The 12,743-nt window shown below is 40.7% G+C and overlaps 1 protein-coding gene across 2 annotated transcripts; it reads right to left on the reverse strand.

Moving 5' to 3' along the window:
• Positions 1–1,682: 1,682 nt before the first annotated feature.
• Positions 1,683–8,520, reverse strand: tp53 (tumor protein p53). 2 transcript variants are annotated; one of them, XM_083937482.1, is made up of 11 exons: positions 8,390–8,520; positions 6,581–6,699; positions 6,423–6,492; positions 6,117–6,305; positions 4,762–4,936; positions 4,525–4,637; positions 4,098–4,207; positions 3,754–3,878; positions 3,568–3,668; positions 3,407–3,477; positions 1,683–3,061 (listed from the first exon to the last, which is right to left on the reverse strand). In XM_083937482.1, the coding sequence occupies exons 2-11, from the start codon at positions 6,652–6,654 to the stop codon at positions 2,965–2,967; spliced, it is 1,125 nt and encodes a 374-aa protein (XP_083793608.1). In that variant the 5' UTR covers positions 6,655–6,699; positions 8,390–8,520; the 3' UTR covers positions 1,683–2,964. The 2 variants fall into 2 exon arrangements, with proteins under 2 accessions (XP_083793608.1, XP_083793607.1); XM_083937481.1 differs by having other exon boundaries at positions 6,117–6,308.
• Between the last annotated feature and the right edge of the window lie 4,223 nt (positions 8,521–12,743).

Raw genomic sequence — 12,743 nt, forward strand, 5'->3', positions numbered from 1 at the left:
GGTTCTACAGTCAAAACCTCTCACTGACATAAAGTTTAACTGACACAATTGCACTGATAATTAAATCCTTAATCCTAAAGCTCTGCGCTGTGAACCCACGTGGAAGTACGTTTTCTAATTCAATTCAATTCAATTCAAAAAACTTTATTTGTCCCCGGGGGGCAATTCAGGGCACACAGAGCAGCAAATAACGACAGTGCAAATAACGACAGTTAATTACCAGCTCTGAACACAATGGCAGATTAAATTTGTAGTGTATAATTAAATGCCAAGTAAGAGTCTGGCCTCATATGTTTCCGGCTCTTTTTGTACATAAATGGGAGCTTCATGTTGTACCTGGCAGTGGTTCCTGGCCTGGTCCCAGGTGAGATTTGGGGGATGAGGGAAGTATTCTGGCTCTGCGACGCTGCCCATGAGCACCAGAGCTGAAGAGAAGCCGACAGCCACGAGATCAGTATCAGCAGAGAGACAGTTTCTCAGAGAACAAGGACACAGATTAAGGTGAGATTTTTATTATGTAGAGTGGAGCCACAGTGCTGTTACAGTCCCCGGCTGCAAAGACAGTACAGAGATGCAGAGAGCACAGGTAAAGAAGACCCAGAAACACTGACCAATCAGAGCATAAGGGCTTTTTCAGGAGGGGGTCTTAAAGTGACAGGCGCTAAAGGGGAGCGTTTCAGAAAGAGGGGGAATACAGGCACAGTATGAGAAAAATGCGTTTATTAAATATTATAGCATGTAAACGTGTTCTAGTAGGAACCCAATATAGGAGAATAGTATGGGACCTTTATATTGCTTATGTTCATTCGCTGACATGAAAAACAACAAAGCCTTATATTTGACAGGCAGGATCACAGCATTTTTGCTTGAAAATTGAGTACAACTATTAACGGATTATTCCCGTAATTGCATGTAGATATGTTTTGATCAACCTGTCACTTTGGCTCTCCACACAACCTAAAGTTATATCAACAGCTGGCCAAATACCTGCCGTTTCCCCTCACAGACCCCATATACTGTGCCTCTGGATCCTCAGTTTAGATTTTCATATTTTAGCACAGTTTGGTAGAAACATGTGTTCACAAACAGTATTCGACAAATTCACATTTGAATTAAGCTAATCGAAAATGATAATCATTGGCTGCAGCTTTAAAAAATCTGCACAAACTTAACAGATGAAAAGCACTGAGTTAACAATACTCACCCCAAGAAATTAAGAAACAGACTTTATCCTTGAGAGGCAACTTTCTCATGATGGTTGCATGCGGGTCCTATTAAGGGCAGCTTGGTGAAATGTCGGAGGAAAGCTACTGTAAAATAAAAATGTAAGCAAATGCAGGAGGCAAAAGCAAATACATTTAAACTAAATAAATGGAGTTGTACGTGTCTCACTACTCACCCTGACTACTGACGCAGCCTGTGAACTGAGGGAAACTATCTCTGTGTGAGAGACGTTAACATCACACAAAAGCAAACCTGTTCCAGGAACATGGAAGTTCAAAAGGTAATAAAAAGCATATTTGACTGGAGCACAAGACTCCATTCAACACAATTTTGCATCCATCCTCCAAACATGCAAAGTACTCATATGAAAAAAGGTGGATGATCTAATGAATTAAACAAATGAATACACAGGCAACATTACATCTTTGAAAAGGTCCATAGAAAGAAACAAGTTTTATGTTAATGCATTTATTTTGGCTGACAGCTTTGTTACAAAATGCAAATTAGTACAAAAAGACATGGAAAAGAATGACAATAAAAAATATAGAAAGATTACACTTATACAAAACTAAATTCCCAAAATAATCTATAAAGATACAGAAACAAATTTTTAAAATGCCTTTAGGTATACCATTACGGCAGTGTAAAAACAGGGAGTGGTTAAATTGACAGTGATTGGAAAGGCAAATGACATGATTTGTTGGCGATACTCAAAAGATGGAACCATGAGCTCAAATCACATTCTATCAGTTTAGACAGGCAGTAGTTTTATCAATACCTTAAGAATGACGTTACAATTCATCATTCCTTTAAAAGATGATTTTCTTGTTACATTGTGTCCCTACGTGTTCACTTGCAATCCAATGTTCCTGTTATTTTATGTAAAAATGGGTGGTGTACATTAAAAAAGGTACAAAAACTAAAAAGGTTTGGGGTGATCCAGCCAGCCCCTCATCGACCAAATCTACTGTTTATCTTCACAAAAATGCAGACAAGGTCTCTGCGAGCAGAATCACCACCGGTAGGAGGCGGCACAGCTGACGTCAACAACCAGACCCTTGGAAATAAACAGATAAAATGCATTTACAGCTCTTTGTGGTGAAAAAAACATCAAAAGGAGTATAAAAAGAAACCCCGCTACACTGACGAGATGAAGTGGCGTGCAGCCAAGCACGTGCAATTTTAATCTGGCCTTATATTTGTTCCTGTGTTTCTAACTTTATGTCTGATAGGACATCTAATCACACCTGAACTCAAACATTTGGGCTGACAAACACCCGACAGGAGAGTAATACAGTAATGTCAATGGCAGTGACTCGTATTAATGATACTTAAAAATCATTAAAACTAAAAAAAAAAATCCCTGCCCAGTTTAACACTGATTTAACACAGTCCATCCTAATTTTAAGTCCCACCCGCATATCCTGTCTCAAAGCCATTTCACAGGACCTTTACATGCAATGACAGCATTGAGGAGGAGGCAGACCTGCTTACAGTATGAACTGCTCTCCTCTGCATTATCTATTCAACCTTTATTCATTTGCAAAAGGATAAAACAGCATAACACTGTACAGAGTATGGAGTACAGTAGACGGTCAGGCAGTACAGTTAAAGTGTTCTGGCGTACTGTGGCAGGAGGTGATTTGCGGTCCGATGACGAGGAAAAAGCCTGAAATAAACCTGATGTTTTGGAGGAAGAAAGAAAGGACGTTTGTTCTCATGATTAAGGCAACAAGCTTCTTAGTCGCTGTCGCTCCTCTCTCCTCTTTGCAGGAGTCTTTTTCCGCTGGCCGGCACAGCAAAGTTGTGTTTCACAGGCGCCTTGGGTTTGGTTTTGCTGTGGAGAGAAAAGCAGGATGAATCAGGTCTCAGGAGTTAAGGCAGACGTGATAGATTTGGTCTATTTTTAACAGTCTTAATGACACAATAACCTCAGCTGACCTGTAGTGGGTGGGTTTAACTTAAACATTGTACACAGTGTCCTCTAGTGGCAGGCAATCACTATGAGACAGTGGAGTTGAGGCTAAAAATCCAGATATAGACATCTTCATGACAATGTGAGTTTAAACTCTGTGAGCAAAGCCAATGTGTGGGCCATGTTGAGAGATTCTTCAAAGATTAAATTAAAAGTTTAGCCCACGGAAAGGGATTCAGGTCATTTTGTTTTTCGGGGTGCCTTTACCTTTCTTTGTCCAGCAATTCCAGCCCATCGTTTATTTTCTTCAGCATCTCGTACCGCTCACGGCCTCGAACCTGCCGGAGAGATCAAAGGGGTATTAATCAATCGGAGTGAAACATCTCTCTAAAAAATGACCGACTTTATAACAGCACACGTTTACTTACATTCAGAACAAACACCTCCTTGTCCTCCTCCTCTGCGCTGGAGGCCGACTTGGACTTCTTGGCGGTTATGTTGGGAGTCGGAGGTGGAGCTGGGGCGCTCTCTGAAGAAACAAAAAAGGGAGGTGAGCAAGGGAACGAGAAGCAGGGACGGAAACCGAAATATCAAGTAACGCCGCAAAAGCTTACTGCGTTTTTTAGTGTGTTTTGTTCCATTTTGTGTCTTGGTGCTGTTCTCCTCCTCTGTTTTGCGGTCCCTGCCCGGACACGCACAGATACGCACCTCAAAACACTGCCGCCCCAAAACAAGTCCCCTAGAGAGGAGATGTACAAAAGTATGGGTCAGAACGCTTGTCTATGTAGTGCCGTAGTAGCCAAGATGTTACAGCGTATGCAATTTCTATACTCTCATCTATCAAATGATGCACAAGACAGGGAAACCCCGGTTCAAATCGCCTTTTCTTTATACCTAGAAGATACGTAATCACTACCACCGGCCCCCTCGCACCTGTTTAAAGAGAGGAAAGACTTACTCTGGAGTCTCCAGGGTCAGGATGGTGAGGATGGGCCTACGGTTCATGCCCCCCATGCAGGAACTGTTGCACATAAAACTCAGGAGCACGGTTGTTATCTCTGAACCCAACTGAAACAGGAAAAGAAACAAAAATGTTCAGCTGGTTAAAGAGTGAGCATTAAGAGGGAAATGCAACTTACCCGTTTTACTAAAGTCCTCGTCGACTCTTCTGGGTGTCATAGCACTTTTTTATTTTTATTTTGGGAAACATTCAGATACGGTTTCACAATTTTCGTACTTTCTGGCTAAAATCTGTAATTATGACACTGTTGTTTGTTTATATACTCACATTAAAGCCTGTAGGTCACATATTAGGAAATGTGAATTGGTAAAAATATCTGCTGTAGTAGAGTTCCCCCTCAGACAGATCGAGTGGGCGGTCGTACCTGTGGGGGCTCGTACGGGACAGTCACACTCTGCCTCTTTGTGTGCAAATCTTCAAAATACTGAGCTCTCTGGCTGCCCTCCACTCGGATCAGATGGCTGCGATGCTCCGCGGCTGAGGGGGAAAAAAGGTTAGAAAAGGTTAAAGCAGATATATTAAGCCCATAATAAGATTCTTTGAGCCAAACATTTTTCCACTGTATGTACAAAACAATTCTTCACTGAAACATTTTCCTTACCGTCCTCATTCTGGTGATGGGGGCATCGGCGGACCACTTCGGCCACGTGTTCGGTCTTCTTATAAACCGCTGTGGCCCTGAGGACAGTACCTGGAGGAAGCTCCTTGCTCACGAGCACTTCAACGGGGCTGGTCTTTGCCAGTTGGCAATACAGCTTGTTGAGGAGCTCTGAATACTGAGAGAAAGCATAGGGAGAAAACCCATGCACGTTAATGTCAACAACAGGGCTAAGCGTACATGTGAGGACAAATGCCAAGCAGTGGTCTGAGATCTGGCTCAGACAAAATGAGCACACTATCTTAAAAGACTGAAAGTCAAACGCTGTATTATAGTTTATAGTTCCATAAAATTAAGCTCAACTTTTTCTTTTCTAAAATAAATAAATAACTACCTTTTAAGTGCTCCAAATAAGTATGGCCATATGTTGAATAAAAAGACTATATATTTACCTTGCTTTGGTCCGCTTTTAACCCATTCTGTGCTGGAGGAAGACAGCGCAGGAACATGTCCCGTCATGTCAGAGCTGTGCTTTACTACCAGGCAGCACCTCTCCCTCGCAGCAGAGCACAAGTCGCAAGGGGCGGGAGTTTCAGGGCTGACCACCCTAACCTCAACTAAACTGGCCAACCGCAGTACTCTGCTGGGTGAGTCACCGTGGAAACATTAGTTGCCATTGGCTCTTCAAACGCAATGACTGACTGTAGAACTTCAAATTTAGCGAATCGTCACAATGAATAAGATTCCACATGAATGCCATCGTGGGAGATACGAAAGAATGGATTTTCAACAAGACGCAAAGGTAAGATAATGGATCTTAATATTAAGGTTTATTCAAAAACTTTGTCATCGTTTTAAAACCCTTATAATTTTGTTTGTGGAAAACACCTTTGAGACCAGTGAATGAGTTTACTAAAGTAAAACCTTTCAATTTCCAAAAGTCAAAATTTGAGAAATCTGAATAATTCAGTTGGGAATTAATTTGGTGAATTAAAACAGTTTTTGCTCAACAAATTAATTAGAATAAGTGGATGGCGATACTGAGCAGCTGTAAAAATCCTCTTTTGTCTGCTCTGTGCAATGTTTAGTTGCAGGGAAATCTGCTGCCAGTCCTGTCCAACTTTAACATTTGCGGTCTAACATTTAGATTATGTTTAATCGAGATAAAATGATACACTATGAGCAGTAAGTATAGCTTTTCTCTGCTGACAAAAGTCATCTGTGATTGATCAGAGTAGATATAATTCAAGTTAATCTGGTCCATACCCTTTGAAATGACCTATGACACATTTACAGTGCAGTTTAAAAATAAGAGAAGAATATTTAAATTCTGAGATCTGAGGCCATGGATTACTTACAGTTGAAGTAACGGACTTGGCCGTGCCAGACTTCTGAAATCGAAGCTTGAAGCCATATTCCCCTGGATAGTCGGTTGTAACTGGGACGGTGGAGGCCGGGGGAGTAACACCATCTTGGGTGGACATCTGCGGGGGCAGCTCAAACAGCTTTTCATCAAACCCTTCAGCCAGCTCGTGGTCATTCAGGAGCTGCTAAAGGAGGGGGATTGAGAGTCAAGTTACCATTGTATACTGACAACTATCTAGCAGAAAGCTCTCCTAAAGCAAAGTCATGTTTTCAACAGAGGCTTGGTTAGACATGCTCACCAACAAATCCATGTTGGTCCCCCATGTTTCCTCTTTCACAGTGGAAATTGAGGAGATTGAAGGAGGAGTTCTGCAAAAAAACATAAACAAACTGGTTAATTTCCTTTTCTGGAGTAATGTCATTTTAAAACCTGAATATACTACAAATATTAACTTACACACTGTCCCACAGCTTTAGAAAAGAGCCCTGGCTCAGCTGCAGTTCCTCAAGGTCTTGCTCTTCGCTTTTCATTTTTCCTCCGTTCCCAGCTGAGGAAAATCCAGCAGAGCAAATAGTCTGTGGAGACCAACAGGTGTTAGACTGCTGAGATAAGTAATCTCTCTATCAAACCCTCCCATTTGACTTCTCCCAGGGCAATCACCTATGGCTAAGAACTATTTTTATTATCAATGTATTTCTCTACTTCTTGGATTCATCTATGAATTGTTTGGTCAGAAAAGTTGTGAAAACAAACAAAAAAGACCATTATTAAAAGATCCTTGTGATGTTTTCAAATCTTTTTTTGTCCAACAAACGGTCCAATTTCAAGAGATGTGAGAAGATGAAACCAAAAAGTGTTTGATAAATGTCATTATCGAAATAGTTTCCTGTCGCTCCTTGAAATCACTTTAACATCATCACTTTGCTTATCAAAGACACAAGGACATAATAATAACAATACTTAGAAGACTAGGACTAAACGTGACATAAGTCTCAACAAATAAATGCATACATAAAATAATAAATAGATAAATGCAAACATAAATAAATGCAGAAACAAAAGAAAAGTTAAATAAATGCGTGAGTAAACCTCCTACCTCATTAGCATATGCACAGAAATACAGAAATTTGGGAGAGCAAAAAATGTAGAAATAAATGTAAAGAATTGATTTATTTATTAGTTTATTACTGTATTTATTTATTGAATTGATGAGACTTAAGTCATATTTTGTCCTCCATACGATCACAACCTTACCAAAAGCTAAAAGGGACTAAGGGAGGTCTGGATGATATACGATACACTATTAAAAGTATTTAAAATTAATGAACACTAAAATATGCAAGTTGACAAAGCAAAAAATGCTGGAGGACTAAACATGACTTAATTCTCAACAAATAAATGCATAAATAAATGTATAAATAAATACTGAAATAAGAGAATAAATAAGTAGATGCGTAAATAAACCTCAAATCTCATTAGCATATGGACAGAAATACAGACATGTAGGTGAGCAACAAAATGTAGAGATAAATGTAAAGCATTAATTTGTTTATTGATTATTTAATGAAACTAAAGTCACGTTTAGTCCTCCATACATTCCCAACCTTTCTTGGGACTAAGGGAGGACTGGATGATAAACGTTACACTATTAAAGTATTTAAAATGAATGAACACTCAAACTTTAGGCCCTTGTTGTTGTTGCCAGACAGGAAATGCGGGTTCAAGAACTTTAGATTAAGTCAGGTTAACGTCAGGCCTCATGCTCTGTGAACTGCTGACTAACGTTGATGTTAGCCCGCGTAAGTGTCCATTTAATAACACAGATATCCCTGGAAACATGTATGTGTAACCGTAATAAAACGTCTGCAATGGAAACCCGGTTAACTGACTCCACACTCGGCGCCTCCCAAAACAAACAAACAAACACGCATGAGAAACCCTGCAACATGCTAACATTAGCTAATGCTACCGTCCATTTTCCGTGAGTAGGAGGCCCACACACACACACTGAATGGAGCTGGCTTCATTCGGCCACCGAGTCCACACATGCACAATAACTCGATGGATAATTATTTAGTCATTAAAACACGCTAACAAGCTAACGACTATCGACTGCGTGATAGCGGTCGGCTCGTTTTGTTTGCTAGCTCATTACGTTGGCACTACGTCTGAAGTCAGACCGACCAACTGCCGTAAAACTTTCTTTAACGGACACATAAGTGGCTTTTGCTGTAAAGATTGAGACATGTATGACCACACCGCTACCTTTTTTTGGTCCAGATACGCCGTCCCACAGAAGTCAGTGGACACTGTCTCGAGGAGGCGTGCAAATTAGGCGAAAAAGTCAAAATATTTGGAGGAGCACGCTTTTGTCGGGGAATCCCACAAAGACGAAGGGGGAGGGGCGTGGTTTCACCTCTGCTCAGTGTCCAATCAGAGCGCTCTGCTCTCCTGACGCGCTTAAACGCAACATCGCGAAATGCTGTCGGTGCATTCAGGGTTCTCAGGAAATTAAATATTCAAGAATGACCGAACAAAACAAAAGGGTAGTTGCAAAGGTTATTTGTAGAATTGTTTAAGTCTTGGTTGCGGTTGGATTGAGACTTAACAATGTGTTGATGCACTTTAAATTTACTTAACTTTAGTGCCTTTTATTGTTCCCAAAAATAACATAGTGACATAATTCGAAGTCTTTACGTATTTTTTCATTTAAAAAAAATACAAGCTTCTCCTGAGCACCTGAAGGCAACATAACAACATCATGAGGTATGGCACTGGTTCCAAACTGTGGTACTACCACTGGTGGTACTTCTCCACAATAAAAAGGGAAACATTTATTATTAAGTAATGTAAAACAAAGAAAATACTAAAACTTTTAGGATCCTTGAAATGGAATTAAAAATAAGTTTAGCATTTCCTGTCATATTTCTGTTTCTGGAAAGTTTCCAGCAACTTACCAATAAGTTACCGCCCCTTTGCAACCCTAGCTGTGAAAGGAAAATAATTGGTTTGAAAACACTGATATGTCAGTTCTGATGCTAACCCTTCATACAGTGTGGCTGTGGCGGAAGACAGTCAGAGATAAATGATCTTCTGATTCGGAATAAACGTTCCTGTCTGTAGCTGAATAGTGTCGGCCTACGCTGCTGTACTTTAACGTTGGTCATAGTGGTGGTACTTGAGAGAGCCTGATTTTAGGTGGTACATCATGTACAAAGCTGGAGAACCACTGACGTATGGAATATAATAAATACATGTAACAGTTACCATCCATGATTACCATATAATAACCCTACATTGTTGCTTCATTTAGCCGACACCTATGCTGACTGGGTTATTATGTATCTCTGGGGTATACTATCCCACTGACATGCAAATGTTGTGCCTTGAAGTGTCAAAAACCATACATTCACATACAATCTACACTCAAAATAAAAACACACATATGGCTACTGTACATACAAATGCATATGTTTAATGTAATTTATACAGTATATGTGTCCTTTCTGTGTATGTAAGTTTCCTATTTTGTGCATCTGTGAAGCACTTTATAACTTTGTTTTAAAAGGTTCTTTAAAAATGAAATCGTATAATCAGAATCATTAGTAAACCTTGGTCTATGACATATTCTAAAGTATTACATAACTCAATGCGCAGACATTAGTTGTAACACACCTGGAAGTTCCTGTAAAGCTATCTTTGAGGGGTGAATGGGCCCCTGCTTCTTTCTCTCTCCAGGGAGGTCAGAGGTCAGCAGTGTCCCCTAACACGTCAGGAATGGTTACATGGGTCTAAAAGTAGTTTAAATCGGTTAATTTCACCTTTAAACACTGTTTAATGATTTAATAATCTGCTCTTACAGGCTGGATGACATCGCCTCTCATCACCCTTCAAATGCCCCTGTGCTGATTAGTTAAACCTCTGCACCCGGGGACCAGAGCTGCAGAGAAACTCCAAGCACGACCTCACTCAGGTGTCTGCGACTGCATCGGGCCACTTGTGCCACGCTGCTGGCGTCTTGTCCTTCGCTGGCACGAGTCACATCCAAAGAGTGCGCACTTTGTGTTGGCTCTCGTATGTACCTCTGGGTGCGTAGCGGTTATTGGTGTCACTTTGGAGCCTGGCGGCTGTTTGACCTTTGAGTGAATGTGGTGAGGATGCCTGTGAGTCCACTGTGAACCTGATCCCAGTGGGACTGCAGTGGGCACGTAGATACAATAGTGAGGTCTAACAGAACAGGACCCGGCACAGAGGGAAAAGAGAATTTGCATAATGTGGCAGCAGAATATTAAACAAATTTAATGTTATGTGTAATCAAATATTTTCTCGTAGCGTGCATGTCATGAGACAGGAGGTTGTTTGTGTGTGTGTGTGTGTGTGTGTGTGTGTGTTTGTGTGTGTGTTTGTGTGTGTGAGTAGACTACTATCGACTACAGACTACTATTCTGCACTAGTCCCTCTTCACTGCATGCACACTGGTAAGAATCAAAGTTGTACAAGTTGTTGTTTTTGTAGCTTTGCAGTGTTAACATAAAAGAAAGTTTGTCATTTTGGGAAAAATACTTCTTTGCTTTCTTGTCGAGAGTTAGATAAGAGACTCTCATGTTTGTATGGTAAATATGAAGCTACTGCCAGTTAGCCTAGCTTAGCATTAAAGATCCCATATCATGTTTATTTAGGGTCATACTTTTTGTTTTCTTATAGAACATGTTTACATGCTTTAATGTTCAAAAAACACATTATTTTTCTCATCCTGTCCGTCTGAATATACCTGTATTCACCCTCTGTCTGAAACGCTCCGTTTTAGCTCCTGTCTCTTTAAGACCCGCTCCTGAAAAAGACCGGTCTGCTCTGATTGGTTAGTGTTTCCAGTTCATCTGCGTCTGCAGTCTTGGCGTTTCTGCACCTTCATCGTAGCCCTGGAATGACTGTAGCAGCACTGTAGCATCACTTTCTAACTATGATGTATATAGAGAACTGACAGCGTTGACGGCGGTGCCCCGTTCATTCATGTGAAAGTTGCTCAGTGGCCCATGAAGCCAAAAAGTTAAACTGCCGCGTCTAAACATACTCGGATGATTGGCACTACTTCTGCTCTTTTGGGCCATAGACTAGGCGCGCTACAGAATTCTGCCTAACTTCAATGGGGATTCAATTATTTAATCATGCGGCCCTTCCAGACTTTCATCATGTTTTTGGACTAAATGGATCAAATTCTAATAGCAACATGAGTCTTTTTGCAGGGTTGTGACGCTAAAAAAAAAAAAAATCCATGGATTTACAGGCAACTCTTTTGCTATAAGAGTCAATGGGAAGAAGTAGTTTATGGCCCAACGGTATCACATCGTGACGGACACCCTCTGGCCACTATGTCATTGTGTACTATGGCGTACTTCCTGGGAGCCTGCTTTCTATATACCTTTATGTAGTATAGTTGTGACATCACAAATGTACAGAAGTCCTGATGGCTCCTTTAAAAACACAGTTTCTGCATACGGGCTGTGTGCATTTCTCTGTGAATTGAGTGTTTTGATACTTTCACAAAATGTATACAGCACCTCAACCTGCTTTATAATAAAAAGAGACATGGAAATCTTAATATGTTATATCTACAGACTGTATATCTCATATCTTTTATCTGTACGGCTGAGACAGAGCCAGGTTAGCTGTTGACTAAAATGACTGTCTTTTGAATAGACATTGTAATAAAGACACTCCGTTTTGATATCTTTCCGGTCATTCTAATAAAACTTAAGCAAACTGAATACACATCTACTGCTCTTTTTGGACTTTGTAAAAATATAATTTGGTGGTGTGTTGAGTGTCGTTTCGTACAGTTTATCCCACCTTTCCACTGCATTGTGTCACATAATGTTCATACATGGTCTATACACAATACAATCACTGATGTTTGTGTCGGAAGTCTCTGAACATATGAAGTCATAGTTTCTCTCCCGGCAAACGACTGAACATGCGTGCAGTTCAGTGCAAATATTATCAGCTGACAAACGCTGACACCTGCCATCCGTCACGCCACTTAACTGTAACATTTTGAACCAGCTGACCCCACCACACACACACACACACACACACACACACACACACACACACACACACACACACACACACACACAGTTCAAGGAGGAACAGTATTTACATGAGCTATTTTTCCACATCACTTTGGGTGAGTAATAGAGGGCAGTCCCATTGTGTGTGGTGTGACTTTTTGTTTCAGATAACAGTGAAACACACACAACGACTTGCTTCTCGAGTATTGGAAAAACACAGGTGACATTTTGCATTGTTAAACGGTGCTTAACATATGCTTTTGGATGAAAACACTGACTCCATGGAGCAAGGTTGTGCGTGCACGCTTGTTTAAACCAATTCCTCAGTCAGTACTTGTAGTTCTATTATTGTTCTTGGCTCTCTCTGTATGAATTCATGTGATACTTTTTGGAAATCTGTCATCTCTGTCTGCCCCCCGGTTACTCACATGAACCCTTAAACTATGTTGGTGAGGCTCTATGCCACTGTTCTGATGGTGTAAAGTTTCTCTACATATAGTCAGAGTCACACATGCACACATGACCGGGGCCCCTGGCTTTGGATGAGGGGG

This window comes from Echiichthys vipera (genome assembly GCF_963691815.1).
Source record: "Echiichthys vipera genome assembly, chromosome: 22".
NCBI lineage: Eukaryota > Metazoa > Chordata > Actinopteri > Perciformes > Trachinidae > Echiichthys > Echiichthys vipera.